General features: G+C 38.1%; 2 protein-coding genes across 3 annotated transcripts; one reads left to right on the forward strand and one right to left on the reverse strand.

Moving 5' to 3' along the window:
- Positions 1-473: 473 nt before the first annotated feature.
- LOC110755621 (portal protein) lies at positions 474-7,678 on the forward strand. The gene is made up of 22 exons (XM_021956850.2): positions 474-719; positions 856-1,386; positions 1,501-1,772; positions 1,899-1,988; positions 2,289-2,423; positions 2,527-2,648; positions 2,946-3,110; positions 3,416-3,521; positions 3,769-3,874; positions 3,977-4,087; positions 4,211-4,374; positions 4,479-4,596; positions 4,770-4,994; positions 5,104-5,294; positions 5,438-5,605; positions 5,766-5,871; positions 5,969-6,106; positions 6,195-6,353; positions 6,530-6,739; positions 6,821-7,015; positions 7,099-7,170; positions 7,340-7,678. The coding sequence occupies exons 1-22, from the start codon at positions 474-476 to the stop codon at positions 7,496-7,498; spliced, it is 3,789 nt and encodes a 1,262-aa protein (XP_021812542.2). The 3' UTR covers positions 7,499-7,678.
- A 216-nt stretch (positions 7,679-7,894) lies between these two features.
- On the reverse strand, positions 7,895-16,693 carry LOC110755620 (RNA recognition motif (RRM)-containing protein). Of its 2 annotated transcripts, none has more exons than XM_021956849.2 (4): positions 16,395-16,693; positions 15,922-16,254; positions 10,113-11,353; positions 7,895-9,412 (listed from the first exon to the last, which is right to left on the reverse strand). In XM_021956849.2, the coding sequence occupies exons 1-4, from the start codon at positions 16,395-16,397 to the stop codon at positions 8,182-8,184; spliced, it is 2,808 nt and encodes a 935-aa protein (XP_021812541.1). In that variant the 5' UTR covers positions 16,398-16,693; the 3' UTR covers positions 7,895-8,181. The 2 variants fall into 2 exon arrangements, with proteins under 2 accessions (XP_021812541.1, XP_088106347.1); XM_088250221.1 differs by having other exon boundaries at positions 15,922-16,312.
- Positions 16,694-16,734: the final 41 nt, after the last annotated feature.

Raw genomic sequence — 16,734 nt, forward strand, 5'->3', positions numbered from 1 at the left:
AATTTTGAGGAGTCTTCTCCATTGTGTGGTATTGTATAACGGTACACCAACATAATGAATACAGCAAATTACAGCTCTCCCCAAAAAGTTTCCATCACTCCTTTATCCTTAAAGAAGAGTGCAAATAACAATAATATTTTAACTTGTGTTTATTTGCATTTCCCCCACTCATTTTCTCTTCTTCTCCCAAAAAAAAAAAAAAAACAAATCTTTAAGTTGTTTATTTCTTGAACTAATATCTGGCAAAATGTAACGGTTCATTTTCTCTTAAAAAATAATATTTAGAGAGGAATTATTATTTCTTCAACTAAAATCTAGAAATTCGAAAATAATCGCCAGATTATTTAAATGAGCTTAAATGAATCATATTTTTTGTTCTTTTTATGTTTTTAAATTGTTGGATTGTGACATGAGGAAAAGTCCCCCGTCCATTTTTCCTAGAAAAAATAAAAGAAGAAAAAGGTCCCTTTTCTATGTTTGAAAAACATTTAAAAAGTCTAACTAGCCGTTGGCAGCCGAAATCCCCACATCTGCACCACCGACCTACGAGCTCTTTCTCTCTCTTCTTGTTCTTCCACCATCTCAGCTCCCTCAACCTTCCTTCTTCAACAAACTCTCTCTCTCTCTCTCTCTCTCTCTCTCTCTCTCTCATTCGCCCAGAACCCTGCAAAATGTTCACCGAAGGCCTCGACGAAAATGCAATCAAGTGGATCAAACAGGTACCCAAATCCCAAAAGCTCTTAACTTTTTAAAAACCATATACATAATTCATCTTTGAGAATCTAAAAATGCATGTTGAATCTGCGTGTTCATGTGTATTTAAGATCTTTATGGATTTCAATTGAATACCTGCAGGGATCAGAGGCTGAGCTACTTGAACAACAACAGCAACAACAACAAACACCACAAGCCATTCGATCTCCGCTCTCAGAGAAACTCACTTCGGAACCGTACCCAAAATCGCCTCTGCGCTTCAGCTCCAACATTGGAAGCCATGTTCTGCCTCCACTCAAGTTCCACGCTGGCCTCCTCGCACCTCATAGCTTGGTAGCTTCTTGTCTAAGCAGCGACACTGATAATGAATATGATGATAACGAGAGTGTAGCTTCAGTTTCTGATGATGGTTCAGCTGCCAATTACTTCGATGAAGAGACAAAACCGATGGAGCAGTACTATGAAGAAGAAGAGATGTTTGGTTACAAGAACAAGTCTAGCACAGGGTTGAATAGAGGGTTGTTGAAGGAGGGTCTGAGGATTGAATTGCCTGGAAATTGCAGGAGATTTACGGATGGTGAGGTGGGTTTCAAGAATAGATGTGCCCCGAAGACTTTGACACCATGTGCCGGCAATCAGCTTCTGAAAAGGGCTCAACTTCGTAATTTCAATGTAGGCCTTGATGCTGGTCTTTTTAGTTATAACTCAGAGTTATTTTTTTTGTAGTGGGTAAGACCGTAAGTGTTTGTTTGTGATTTTGAATCTTGGTTGGTGATTGTCTGGCAGTGTACTACCCCAAGTGGTGATGAATGTAGTATGCTTAGAGATTCAGCAGACTTGGGAACTCCAAGTGCGCCTCCCATTTTTGAAATTGCAAGGGACGAGAAGGGCTTTGAGGTTGAGAGTCAAGGGCAAGAAGCTTGTCAAGGGTTGACAGAGAGCAATGGAGCTGAAAATTGGACTTGCCCATCAAGGGGATCAATGGGTTTTGATGGGAGTGTAGACGCTTTAGCAGATTTGGATACTAGTTCTTTCAAAGCTTCTGAACTTGGTGACAGGTATTGCAAAAAGACTGGTTGCTCCTTGTTTTAGTATTTTTTTGTGAACTGTGACTTTCACTTGATTTCTTTTGTTTCTTTCTTGTGTTTTTTATAATTCGCAACATTTAACATTGTCTTCTGCAGAGCCAACAAAAGCATAGATGGAGAGACAGAAACAAGAATCCCTTCTTTGCAAGCCAGCCAATTAGACCATTCAGCTTATTATAATACCAGGTGCATCCAATGTTGAATTTCATATAAAGTCAGATACTTGTTTACTGCTACTTTGGTTTTAGTGGAGTTTTATTGCTTTATCAGTAAGAACTTAACTGTGTTTGCACTTCTACATTGAACAAGGAAAGAGTTGCCTTTCCAAAAATTTGATTATGATTTCAAATTTATTATATATATTCGTACTGAGTAAAACCCAGTTAGATCCAAAAGATTCTGCACATATATTAGTTTTGTCATTCTGAAATTTGAAAAACTATCTTTTTTTCATTCTTTTTATGGCATCTCAATTCATCATTGCAGTGGCCAATATGCCTGGCAAACCTTGATCGCACACGAGGCATGTATACGCTTATGCCTACAAGCATGGGCAAGAGGCTGCACTGAGGCACCCGAATTTCTACGAGATGAGTGCCTGGCTCTTCGGAATGCCTTTGGGTTAGCTACCTTTTCCTAATGCTAGATACTTTATTTTTTGAAGTGCTAAGGCTAGTTCTCGGGCTTTGTATGGGAATTTCAGATTTAAACTCTGATTATACAGGCTAAACACATTTTTGTTGCAACCCCGGGGTGTGCAACCAGTAGAAGCAAAGACAAGTAGGAATGCAGACCAAATTTTTCCTCCGAAGGCAAAGAAGGTGGTTGGAAAGATAAGAGTTGAAGGTGCGATCTTCTAAATGAATTGACTTTATAAATGAGATATTGACGAATGGGCTCGAAGTTACTTTCAGTTAAGGAAATTAACTGGATTTGAACTTCAAAACGCTCTTTTACCAAATTCAATTAATTGCTTTATATACAACTGTTTTCGGAGGCCAAAAAGTATGAAATGCTATCTTAACTATTTCTTAAAAGTAATAGATGGTTTCTATGCTAGCATTATTTAATCTTATCTTAGGATGTTAGGTTTATTTTGGACATTAAATTTTATAATTTAATGTGGTTTTTAAATGATGGCAGTGAGAAAACTTCGAGTAATACCAAGAAGGAAACTGAAGAGCACATATTCACAGAGAGGTGCAATGTACATACAAGCAGGGGCAGAATACGTCCGACATGTTTCATCACTAGTAAAAACTGGCATAAGTTCTTTAAAGTCATCGACATTATCAGTTACCACAGAAGGTTTGTACTGTACAAAAACTCTGGTGTTGTTCTTAAATCAAATTTTCTCTGAATAATTAATATGAAGGCACCATCTACTCTCTCTCTCTCTCTCTCTCTCTCTCTCTCTCTCTCTCTCTCTCTCTATATATATATATATATATATATATATATATTAAAAGCCTAGAGGTTTTTTGTTATTGATTAAGATAAGCATGAGAATATATCTATGTAGCATCCCTTGGTGGATCTTTCGTTATGACCTGTGATACGAATCCTGTGTTTCAATGGATGGATGATTGATGGTTATCTTTTAATGTGTGCAGAGACACTTTCCTGCATATTCCAACTTAGTAGTGCCACCGAAGACACTGAAGTAGAGTCAAGTTCAGCAATTTGCTTGCGCCCCGGAAGTGGTGATTACCATGTGTTGTAAGTTTCTATTTGACTAAAATGGAAAGTATTCTGTTTCTAGGCTTTAGTTTTTTGATCTCATGTTGTTAGTTATATTTTGATCCTTCTTTTTAATGGATATGCTGGTAATTTGCGTTAGTATTGTCTGTGGCATAATGTACCATACCAAAATGTATGTCAGCCCCTTCAAGGGACATTGGTTACAGTTTGAGAATTATGTTATGTTAAAAGTGGAGAAGATCTTACACATTCCATGTAATTTCAGTTTCCCAGAGAGTCAAGTGGACGCTCTGATGGTGGAAGTTCAAGACACGAAAAAATCAGTCCAAGGTCGAACCACAATTCCTATTTCATCCTTGACTGACACCACAGTATGCATCCTTCCCTATCATCCAATGTCAGATTTCCTAAAGGTGAAACAGTACCTTTTTACCATCCACATGTTATTTGATGTGATTTTTGTGACTATGCAGAATGATAAAGTTCGGTGGTGGCCTTTATACCATGATGATCAAGAATGCATTGGGAAGATTCAGCTCAATATTGGTAGTACGATCACAAATGACGAAGCTAATCATATAAAGGTTTCATTTCTTCCAACTCAACCGATACCCATTATAAGCAAATCTTGTCACATATTTTCTTTAGGTAGGTAGATTGGTGTATACTTACCCAGGTTCTCATCTATACTCTTTCACATATTATAGAGTGGACCAGTTGCAGAGACTCTAGCCTATGATTTGTTGCTGGAGGCTGCTATGCGGGCACAAAACTTTCATTCCCGGAACTTATGGTTAAGTGGACCTTGGAAGTGGTTGTTGACCCAATTTGCAGACTACTATGAAGTTTCCAAGTCATACACAAAGTTGAGGTACTTAGCAAATGAACATTTTGCCAAATTTAGTAACTAGAATTATTATGAAAAAATTTGTGATGGCTTGGCATCATATTCACTTCCCTTCGGTTCCTTTGTAGATATCTTTCACATGTCATGAATGTGGCAACTCCAACAAAGGATTGCTTGGAGCTTGTGAATGAATTACTTGTACCTATACTAAAGGCCAGGAGTGAAAAATGTTTGACAAGGCAGGAGGTATGGCTCTGCAAAAGAGCAAGATTACATGATACTACAACAATTCTTGAACCAATACTTTGTTTCTATCACTAGATTTAAAAGCTTTTTTTTTTCTTTTTCTTTTTGTGGTTATTTCCCTGTGGATCATAACTTCCTTTTCTTTTGTTGGCTTTGATCTTTCTTTCTTGCAGAAAAGTATACTGTTAGATTGTGAAACACAAATTGAAAGTCTTTTAGCAAATGTTTTTGAAAACTACAAATCATTAGATGAAGGCTCTACTACAGGGTTCGCAGCCTTGTTTGGTCCAACTCCAGAGTCTGCAGCGCCAGCTCTAGCTCCTGCTGTACAGGTCTACATTCTCCTTCATGATATCCTCACGCAAGATGCCCAAACTATGCTGCGCAACTATTTGCAGGTACATGAAAAATGTCAATTTAAAACTTGGAGGCAGGCTTCTTAGGCTTGTTTGTTTTTCACTTTGTTTTGATTGAGTATTTACTCAAACCAAATGCGTTTCTTAACAGACAGCGGCAAAAAAGAGGTACCGGAAACACACGCTGGAGACTGATGAGTTTGTGTCAACAAACTCTGAAGGTTTCCTTATGGACTCCATATCCATCTCAACAGCATATTTGAAAATGAAAATTTTGTGTATAAATATACAAAGGGAAATTCAGGCAGACATCAAGATCCACAATCAGCATGTACTCCCCAGGTACAGACCTTTCTTTTTCGTTCCTAATGCTGCTGACTCATGTACAATATTATAGTTGGATCCAACATCATAAAGTTTTTGAGTGTGAACTTTTTAATTTTGATTATTTCATATGTATGCTGACAAATGTTACCTATTTCCAGTTCAATTGACCTCTCGAATATAGCTGCTGCCATTTACAGCACTGAGTTGTGCAACAGGATTCGAGCTTTCCTTGCTGCCTTGCCTCCATCTGGTCCACAGCCACATGTAAATGAGCTTTTAATTGCAATTGCTGAATTTGAAAGGAACCTTGAATCATGGAATATCAGGTCAGTGAAAGAAATTTGGACCAAAATCCCTAGCATTAAATAAAGTTTTGTGATTTGATTTTCTAGAATGAAATGGTGCCCTGAGAAAGTCGCAATAAATGGTAGCAACAAAGTTTCTGTTATTTTGTATAGTTCTGATTTCATGTTTTATTTACTTCAGTCCAGTGCAGGGTGGCGTAGACTCAAAGAATCTGTTTCACAATTATATAATGGTCTGGGTACAGGATATGCAACTTAACTTACTTGAACTTTGCAAGGCAGAAAAGGTATCCCCTCTCTTAAAGAGCTTTTTGTGTATCCCCTCTCCTCTCTCCCTCAGTTGAGGAATTGTGTTTAACCAAGTAGCTCTAAATAATAATGCAGGTGCCATGGTCTGGGGTGTCAACAAATCATTCCACCTCACCATTTGCTGAGGAAATGTATGAGAACATTAGAGAGACCCTTATACAATATGAAGTGGTACTCAATCGATGGCCTCAATACTCATTGATTTTGGAACAGGTGAGTTCTCATCTCATTTCATGCCTATAGTTTTTGTCAAAGAGCTACCCTATACATTCATCTAAGCTATCTTATTGGTTCTGTGCAGGCAGTTGCCAATGTCGAAAGAGCAATCATAAAAGCACTGGAGAAGCAATATAATGATATCTTGACTCCATTGAAAGATGGTATCCAAAAGAGGCTCAATATGCAGGTACAGAAGCTGACAAGACGACAATCAATGGCAATCTACACTGTTCCTAATCAAGTGAGTAACCCACTTACAAATATTTCCTATGCGACCTAAACATGGTATCAGATTTATCCACTGGGCATCTGATACTGGAATGTAATCAAATCTAATCTAATCTGTCACTCATTCACACAGAGGCAAAATTATGTGTCACAATTCTATATATTAATATGTTTCTATATCTTTCCCAGCTCGGAATTTTTTTAAACACCCTGAAGAGAATTCTTGATGTCCTTCATAGTAAAGTAGAAGACATCTTAAAGCCTTGGGCATCCTATCTTCCTGACATGGGAGATAACAAGAAGTCGCTGTTCGGGGAGCAGATGAATGGAATCACAGTCCTTTTGAGGACAAAATACAAAAATTACCTGCAGGCAACAGTAGGGAAGCTCATTAGCAATGTACGGCTGCTCACAATTTAATACATCGTTGTCATTTGCAATTTAAAGCTCATTAACAGTTCTCATAAATGATTGTTTCAGGTGCAAGCTAACCGTAACACAAGGCTCAAAAGGATTCTAGAGGAAACAAAGGAAGAAGATGGAGAGGCTGAGGTCCGTGAAAGAATGCATGCACTGAGTTCACAGCTTGTAGACTCCATCTCCAACTTGCATGAGGTTTTTACAAGTAAAATATTTATTGCAATTTGTCGTGGATTCTGGGATAGAATGGGACAGGTAAATAGAGAGAACTGTATTTCACACAACCATTACTTTTTAAATCTTCTTAATTCTGATGCATAACAATTCTTTCGTGCTAGATCGTTTTGAAATTCCTTGAAGGCAGGAAGGAAAACCGAGTCTGGTATAACGGATCCTATTATGCTCTTGGGGTAAGTAGCTTCAGATTGAGGGCTGCCTCAATCCAAGTATCCAACCTTGTAACCATATTTGAACTTCGATGAAATAATTAGGTGCTTAAGGCCAGATGCATTGTTTGAGGTTGTCTCTGGTGGATGCTGCCTACTGCATGCTTCTAACTTCACTATGTTTTGTCTGTAGATATTGGACGATACCTTTGCTTCCCAAATGCAGCGATTACAAGGCAATGCTCTGCAAGAGAAAGATCTTGAGCCCCCTCGTTCAGTGATCGAAGCCCGATCAATTCTTTGCAGGGATACAGAAAATGCTACAGATGCATCTACCTACTTCTATGTTTAGCAGGATGCTTGAGCTAGTGCCAGATTTCCCATGTTCATCTTGGAGTTCATCAGTATTGTCAATATTTGCAGCACATATGTATAGTGGACATGTTCTATAATATTCTTTGATTCTTATTCATTCTGTAATATAACTTGGTATTAATTTTCTCCATATCAATAAAGCAAAATAATTTCCTTCTGCCTTGTTTTTAATTTTTCTCCAATTACCACTGGTCTTTTGAGATTACAACTATGCTAAAGGCAGGAAAAAAGATTACACAGAGTCCTTTGCTTATTATGTACAATATACGACATTATCTTAATCTCAGGGTGATATTAACATAAAAGAACGAAGCAAAAGAGACACTCCAGTTCAGTTTAACTATCAAATCTAGCTGATCCAAACTTCTTCAACTAAGTCCAAATAGAACGTAAATAAGTTAGCATTTCCATTGGACAACACAACCAATAGACGTTCAATTACTTGAACCCCAACAAGAAAAAAAGAAACAGAAAAGAGTATTTACATCTAATTCTGAGTTTGCTAGGGAAAGCAAGCAAAATTAATGTGCAACTGCACTCTGTTATAGATGTTGAATGTCGAATTTCCTTGTATTAGCACAAGTAGTTGTCCCATGGAAGATTATCAAAATTTTATTTGCTACTCAACTCACACAAAAAGATGAGACCAACACACTCTGGTCAACTTCCTTTCCCTCCTTGGATTTGCTGAAGAAGAGCTGCAGCCAACTGTAATGTTGCTTGCATGCGTTGTTTCTGAGGATCGGTTTCCACTGCTTCATTTGAGCTAATACTTTGCAGCTGTTGATTTCCCTGAACCCCTGCCTGAAGCTCTCTTTGGCCCATGTGAGGCATTGCCGACACAGTTGATACCTGCTGTTGCAGCTGCTGCAACTCTTGAACTTGACCAAACTGAGATGTTGATGGTTCAGAACTCACCTGATTATTCTGCAGACCAAATCTCTGGGATGTCCTTGGAAGGTTGTCAGACTCATTCATTGTGTTTCTCTGCCTAAAATCTTCTCTGGTATATGGATTTGGAGTGCTCCCAGGCTGCCTCTGCTGCCCAAGAAGAGATGAGGCCAGTTGTGCAAGTTGGTCTGGTTGCAGGGCTGCCAACGAAGGTGACGATTGGGTTTCATGGAGTGATGAATTGCTGTTTCGAATATGAGAAACTCCACCTGCAGCGCTTGACTCTTGCACTGCCCTTTGCATGATCCTATGATCCTGATGAATAGGATCAACGGCAACACCGGACATTTGGGTTGGTCTATTTCGACTACCAGAAACTGAGTTCTGCAGGTGGTGAGAAGACCAATTTGGCCCCAATGTAGGGCTTCCTTTATGTAGTGGATAATCGTGCCTGTTTTCATTGTAAGACTCAGACCCATTGCCAACACCATGAGCTGAACCTGAATATGACGCTGGTGGAGCTGATGTAATTAAATTCCCCAAGAAAGAGAGATTGCTACCTCCTGGTTTACTTGAATCAGGTAAACATGTAAATGGATGAATAGATTCTGAAGGTGTTGATGGATTTGTATATGATGTGTCCCCAGGAAACGACAATAATCTCCTATCTTTTCTATCATGTTGTTGGTGATGTGATCCAAAATTGGAACTAGGATGCTCTAACCTCAAAACAACACCAGAGATGCTGAGTTTCCCTGGAACCTTCAGCACTTTCTCTGAGAAGTCTGATGGGGGTACAAGAAACAAGGTATTCTTGTCATCTAACTTAGCAACGGCTGCACGCTGCTTCTCCCCAAGATAATGCATAAATTCATTGTAGTATCCAATATCAGCATCACTTTCAGGGACAAAGAACACAACCCAAGCGCTTGCTGCTTGATAGTAATGCTTCGAAAGCATGTCTAGACCAGTCCTTGCAGTACAATCCAAAAATTCAGGCCTGCAGCATAGCATTGGTGCTAATAACGATTTTAGATCCAACAAACACTATCACGTGTTACGAAACATTTGAAAATTTTATTTTGTTTCAGAGCAGTTGAAAATAGTCCATCTATGTTGCACATTGTAGTTTATGAATATCAAGAAAAGTATAATCATGAAGTTAATTTACAGAGGGACCAAACTGCTCAATAAAATTATGAAAAGGGATCAAAGTATAGTATGTTTTAATCTATTAATGTTGCTGCAGAAGGTGTGATTCAGAAATTCAATAAAATTGGGTCACCTAAGGATAAACCTTTTCTATGTGGAGAGGGGGGGGGGGCGTGACCTTTGCTGTCGGATTATTGATACATGAACCAAAATATCATGCAACCACACTTCTGTGAACTCTCAAATTCATTGAAAATAAATTGGAATTCTCCTATTCCTAACACACCTAAATACACTGCAACTCAAAAGTTTGCTAAGAATTAAAAAATATATATGAAAATACTAATGCATATTTTTGGGTTTAACAAAACTGGCATGTAACTAATAGACAAGGCAACAAGCAAGAAGTGATATCAATCAGCTGTTGTTAAAGATGGACAACAGGCACTAGGTAAATATAGACTTTTTCACATTCTTGATTCTGTTTACTCTAATCATGAAAGTAACCGGAAAATTTCATTTGAGGGAAAAAAACATTTACTACTTACAAAATCATGTCAAGAACTTTTCCCACAGGAAAGCAGCGAGCACGACAGACAGGAGTTCCTCCCTTTGCTATAGTCCCTTCCCATTTCCACACATTGAAAGAAGACTGGTCTGGTTCAGGAGTAAATCTTCTCCTATCAACAGGATTTGCTAGCTGAGAACCTGAGTTCACCTGAAGATTATCATAAGATTCTTTCCAGCGGTCACCCCTTTGTCCTGGAGGTAGAGCAAAACTCATTGGTTGCTCCGGGATCTGTTTGTAACCAAAAGGCCCAGCCTCAAAGTTTCTTTTAGAACTGTCAGATTGGGGAAAATCAGAGTATGATCTAGGAAAACCATGTCTTTCTTGTTCGAAGTCAGATAGGGCATACTCTGGAAGCTCTCTGTCAGGAAGAAAAGACTCTGTCTTCAATTTCTTGGCCCCGTGATGGAAATGAATATCTTCTGGCAAGTCCCATGGTTCTTCATATGGTTGACTTGCCTGAGGAAATCTCTGAGAATAATTGTGTAAATGAGCATATTTCTCTCTTTTAGGACTACCCCGATGATCATACATATCTTCCGATAGTCCTAGTTCAGACCCCATTTCCCCAAACCTCCTCTGGTCAAACGTATTGTTTTCACCTGTCCATAAATTCCCTTTCTTATTTAAACTATAGGGATCAGAATCACCAGCATCCAAATCTGGGAAATACTGAGGAGATCTGATGCTAGGATTCCCTGTTAAGCTCCCAAACTTGCTCTCCTCTCGAAAATTCTCAGGAGATCCTGAGCGGTCATTCCCCTTAAAATGTGGCGATGGAGGGGCATTCATTAAATTCCTTCCACTGTTTGATGAACCTGTTTCACTCTTTGCAAAGCAAATATGTACACGGGGATTTCCAAATAATTTTCCCTGAAGAGCATCTTTCGCTCTGCATGCTGACATTACACTCCTAAATCGAACAAAAGCATAACTACGACCAGGGAATGCCGTGATCTTCTCAATCTCACCAAATGGTGAGAAAGCCTTCTTTAATATCAGTTCATCCACCTTCAATAAAGCTGGAAACCCTATCCATAAAACTGCACTAGGCTCTGCATTCTTATCATTCATATTGGATTTTTCCTGATAAAATTGCTCAGGACTAGCCTGACGTGCTCTAGACTCCCTTTGCAAGAAAGGAGATCCTCTTAGAGCTGAACGTTGTTCATCTCGACGTTGGGAGTAATCTTCCTCACGCGATGGTGCTGATGATTTATCCTGTGATTAAAGATCTCATCAAAGTAAGCACAGAACGAACTTATGTCTGAACGAATATAGAAAGATCGATTCTAACTTTGTATCACTAATTCCATCCTGTTGGTCATATGTAGGTGCTAGTTGATATTGAAAGAAAATTCAAGTTTCATACCAACTCTCCAACTCTCATATAGATTACTCTAAGCAACAACAGAGGTATCCTGAACATCCTATTCAACCACCTCATGCATCACATGTCCTTCCATAACCCATTTACAGTGACATCTAATCCTACTTAACATAGTAATTCTGTTATTTAATTCATTTTCTTTTTAAATGAAGCTATTAAACTACTATTACTTCAAGCGTCCTTACTGAATTTGCACTCCATATATTATGTTTTACTTCTATCTCTGCCTTTATATATAATAGATATATGCAAATAATTAAAGAGCCCCATTTTGCAAATCATTTGGAAGGTCGACACACATGCACACCAAAACAAGTTCAAACAAAGGTTGATGGATCACTCACTAAAAGATCCACTAGAGCATTAGAAAACAGAGAAAATGCTGCTTTGCACTCCAAGAATGTAGCTTTCTAAGGTAAGTGTCAATGTGTCTCATTATTCAAATCAGAGTCGCAAATATATATCTTAGCACAAGAATTCTATTAGTAAATATCACATCCTGGGGGTTACACGTCACCTTTTCTGACTCGAAACATTATAAACCACACAAGCAAGAGTAAGCAAATACTTACTCAATAATTGTTTCCAAAGGAGCACAATCCTTAAGATGGGAAAAAAGAATCCAACTGAAACACTAAAACTCCTTACCATAATCATTAGTAAACTAGTGATTCTAAAGAAGATGATAAACCTGTTTCAGGTAATATCAAATTAGATTGAAACCGAATCAAGAGATCCAGCTCATCGTTTTAGAAATGGTTGCTAGAAAGAGTAAGCAAATAATTGGTCACCAATTGTTCCCAATGGAGCACAATCCTTAAAATAGAAAGAAGAAAAAATTTGCAAACCCTTCCATGATTATCATGTTAAATTGTCAAAACAAGATGACAGACCCTTTTCCGACTAATATCAAAATTAGCTTCTAATATTTGAAACCAAAGCAAGAGATCCAAATCATGCTTCGAAAAATGGTCCACAAATTGGCCGACTGCAACTTGACCCATAATGAGCACATACTTATTCCTACCATGCATATAGTAGGAAACCACATCTTCAGTGTTACAAATGTCTAACATGTCACAAAGGATGAAGCCACAAACATAACTTTTGATTTGTAAATTTTATTCCATGATCAAGTGCGCCATCTTTCTCATATGGTACACAGGAATTAAAGTATTTCAGCATTAAGACATGCAGGAATAACAGAGTTGACCTGGATTTTTTTAGTGAAGAATAATAGAAAATCCAAAAAGAGCTCCACAGTACATGGGCCTCCCAAGGCAAATATTGTAAACACAGGAAAACACCTCAGCTCATTCTTTTAACTGAAGGAGATAAGCAATGTGCTCAGCTGTTCCAACTCGAAATGAGATTTCTAACTGCTCCAGATGTACTGCTGTGCTAAATGGAACACACCTTATTTTCAACTCACATGAAACCTCTTAGATAAACTCTTTGAACATGAAAGAATACTTGCTCTAATGCTAGCCTGAAATTTCCATTCAAACCATTATCATGACGCAAACAAAAGAAGAAGATAATAGGGATACAGTTTCTAAAGCATGAAGCATCCAGTTGCATTATTATAGTGGATTGGATTCTCATGACAGATTTATTTTTTGAATATTGAGAAAGGAAAAAAGAGTGCAAACAATGTAGATTGCAAACATTCTAATATTAATAATGATTGGGATGCATCATCCACAAGATCTGACTATTTGCATATTTTAACAGATTGAATGTTGGAAGTTTGAGTTACATTAAGATTTCTGGTCGTTCATATGCAATTTGCAGTAACGGTTTTTTTCTGCATTTGGATATAACATACGGATCACACTTAAAAAGAAAGTGAAACATAATATGTAACTGTGAGCCTTGTGCCATCTCATGGTTTTTTTTTCTTCTTTCTAACATAAATTATTATGCATATGAATCATTCGGTGGTTGAACAGCTGCAGAATTTGAATAGCCAACACATGCAAGACATTGTGCTTATTCCAAGAAGATTTCTTCCTCATATGATCTGAGCTACAGCATGCCAATAGGATGTTCTGGCCACTGTATCTTAAATAAACAGAATTTTTTTTGGGGGGGTGGGTGTTGCATTGGACCCTCTCTGGACCTTTTTTAAACTCACCAAATGCATTGAGCACAAGAATCCACTCCCAGGTCTTTCATGTTTTCATTGAACCCTCCCCTGTCTTGCTGCATGTATTGGGGACTTAATTTGCCTTTATCTTATGAATTCAGTTACATTGTTATTGGAGATACTGGGCGAGGTTGCATATCTAAATATTTCCTTCTCGCTCTTGCGACAAGAGGCGACTAATTATGCTGAGTTGCTTGCTGTTCATAGGGTTCTAATTTTTGCTATTTATGGAATCATTTTGATGTGATAAAAGATGTTTAAAATTGAATTTCTAATAGTTAAAAGGTCCCTTGGTAGTGTTAAATATCCATGTCAACAATAGTTATGCCAAAATTGTCTCCTTTTATTATAGTCCAAGATATGGAGATCATGTTGGATTCTTACCTAGTGAGGGCTTCTTTTAATCTGATAAAAGGCTTCTGAACCCTTTTCTTTTCTTAAGTGAGAATTTCATATTCTGTTATTCCCATCAAATCAAAATTTTGTTTCCTTAATAGAATTATTGATGATCCAATTAAATGATTTTGATGAATTGTCAACTCACCTTTTCCTTCTCTGTTTTGTTCTTAGGTTGGGTGGGTGGGAGAGGGCTAGGAGAAAGCACCTTAAGAAGGCATATTCAACGTCTTTTTTCAATTATTCAGAACTATTCTCCACTAGTTATGGCCACAAATGTTTTAAAAAGTCCATTATAATTTCAAGAAACTCTTTAAGTTGCAAGGTAAAACCTAAGTGCTTTTGATCAAGAGAGGACAAGTAACAGACTACACAGCAAGTAACAAACGGTGAAGTCAAACATGCATATTTTAAGTCCAACTGTCTCCATATATCAAATAATGTATGGTGTTCCATGCTCTATCAATGAAAAATTTATTGACATGACTGTCCAATTAATTTCAGTCATAAAAAACAATCCCAAACTTCCAATAAGCACAGTCTACACTATGGAACTCAAAACAGATTAATTCCTGAAACTGTTCACTACATGGGATCTAGTGCTAGCACCCACAATCTAGACAAATTTCTCAATGATGGGAAAAATAACAAGTTCATTAGAGTTTCTCCAACCTGTAATACATAAAAATTTTAGTTCGGAAGAAAACACTAGCAAAATATTTCCCTATTACAATTGAAACTCTCGCTACTAAATGCCACCCCAACTATGAATTCAGTGTGAGAAAGAATACAGACTGGATAAACTGGGACTAGGAAGAGAGAAATCTATGAAACCTGTGAAGTTCACATAAGCCAATGGATTTACATTGAAACTTAGTAGTTTAATACTCAAACCCTGCCTAATTATGATTTGCAGTGAGAAAACCATCAAATCAAGATCCCACTACCTGACAGATGATTCTGAACCCCAACACAGTTGATAAAGAGTGCATTGTGACTCCAATTAGACAATAAGAATGACAGTAAGAATAGAGACAAGTGAAAAAATGGTGTGCTTTGCTCTTCTTTAGTAAATTACTTATGGGAACTTCGGAATGGTAATGGAATGCTATCATGCTAGCCATGAAATAAACATTCCCGCCATTCTATAGATTTTGCAGTTAAACCTCAGCTTGTCCAACTTGTGTATGGTTTACTACTATTCTTATGCAATGATAGAAGGGAAATACATTTTCCTGTGGTTGACCACTTCTTAGATAGGCATGCAACCCAGAACACTCCCATTCACTTATTACGTTAAGTCAACAGGTTTTTCATTAAACATTTGGAAAGCAAAGGAAACAAGAAAAGAGAGATTGGATTGCCTCCCCTTGCACGTGTTTCACCTTCAAAGCTAATCTTGAAACTACTGAAAGTATGCGGAAATGCTAGTAGAATGATCATGCTGAAAACCGTGGAATGAGAGGAAAGCACATGTCCCTCTATTCAGTCTTAAAAGTGTTCCCTACTAAAAATATCGGACTAACTTTTTTTTGTTACCATGGACATTAATCTTTCATGCGAGCCTTGTGATTATGCTGGTTTGTAATATCTTATGGATTAATGAATTTCGTGGAACGTGGCACTGTTATCAATCGTTATGCATCTGTCATGAAGCATTTTAATTAGCTAATTTGACATTATAAGTTGGTGAACTATCCAACACATTCTTGCTCAAGCTCAAAGATTATGGAAATAGTCAGCTACCATGGCCTTCAATTCAGATAACCAAGTTATAATACACACACATACATTACATAGTGCATATTTACAACAGAGATAGAAAAAAAGCATCTTGAAAAAAAAGTAACTAACCGCCTTGGTAAACTCGATCCTCAGCGGGTTGCCCGCAACAGGAAAACCCTGGAGGGACTCCATGGCGGCAATTGCTTCGTCTTCCCTCTTGAAATTAAGAAAGGCGTAACTCCGGCCGGGCTGGAAGGCCACGCTTTCGAGCTCCCCGAACTGAAGAAAGTGCTCAGTGAGGTCGTTCTCCATGATACTATGAGAGAGGTTCCCAACCCAGAGGTGTCTGGACGGCGGAGCTTTGCCATTCTTTGAGTCGAAACGCCGGGGACCGCCGCTGACCCCGCGATTTTCCTGATGCTCCATCCGAAACCGGTCCCTTCCTCCTCCGCCCCGACCCGTCTGATTATCGAAAACCGAACAAAATTGAGAGGTCCAAATCAAACACAAGCACAGTGAACTGTGAACTTGTACAATGAGTTAAACTGAAATCAATAAATTTTCGTTCGGTTTCTGAGATTGGATTGATTGGCAACACTTACCATAGTGTTTTCAGTGATAAATGCACAGTGATTTCAAACGACGTTTTTTCTCTTTCAACAAAAAAAACAACGCTTTTGGAACAACTATGTGAAGTGTAAATCCAAAGCCTTCTCTTCTTCTCTCTACTTTGAATAGTGAAAATTACAGAGAACGATAGCCTCTCAGTCACTCTTTCACTGCCACTGTCTTCTCAGCCTCTTCAAGTTTACAGCTTCTAGGGTTTGAGAATTGGGATTGAGCAAACCATCTTAACCCCTTTTTTTCTTTTCCTTTTTTGTTTTTGGTGCGTCTGTATAACAGGAGATTAGAAAATGAATAGGATAAGGTAGAATGTCCTCA

This window comes from Prunus avium, chromosome 3 (assembly GCF_965620075.1).
Source record: "Prunus avium chromosome 3, drPruAviu1.hap1.1, whole genome shotgun sequence".
Lineage (NCBI taxonomy): Eukaryota > Viridiplantae > Streptophyta > Magnoliopsida > Rosales > Rosaceae > Prunus > Prunus avium.

What these genes read in the sequence shown, in the direction of transcription:
- LOC110755621 (XM_021956850.2), top strand. Translation starts at nt 474, where the DNA reads ATGTTTGAAAAACATTTAAAAAGTCTAACTAGCCGTTGGCAGCCGAAA. An exon ending in GCTCTTCGGAATGCCTTTGG is followed by an intron (nt 2,424 to 2,526) that starts GTTAGCTACCTT and finishes CTGATTATACAG; the next exon opens with GCTAAACACATTTTTGTTGC. An exon ending in AATCAGCATGTACTCCCCAG is followed by an intron (nt 5,295 to 5,437) that starts GTACAGACCTTT and finishes ACCTATTTCCAG; the next exon opens with TTCAATTGACCTCTCGAATA.
- LOC110755620 (XM_021956849.2), bottom strand. An exon ending in GGATCGAGTTTACCAAGGCG is followed by an intron (nt 11,354 to 15,921) that starts GTTAGTTACTTT and finishes CTTTAATCACAG; the next exon opens with GATAAATCATCAGCACCATC. An exon ending in AAAGTTCTTGACATGATTTT is followed by an intron (nt 9,413 to 10,112) that starts GTAAGTAGTAAA and finishes GCTATGCTGCAG; the next exon opens with GCCTGAATTTTTGGATTGTA.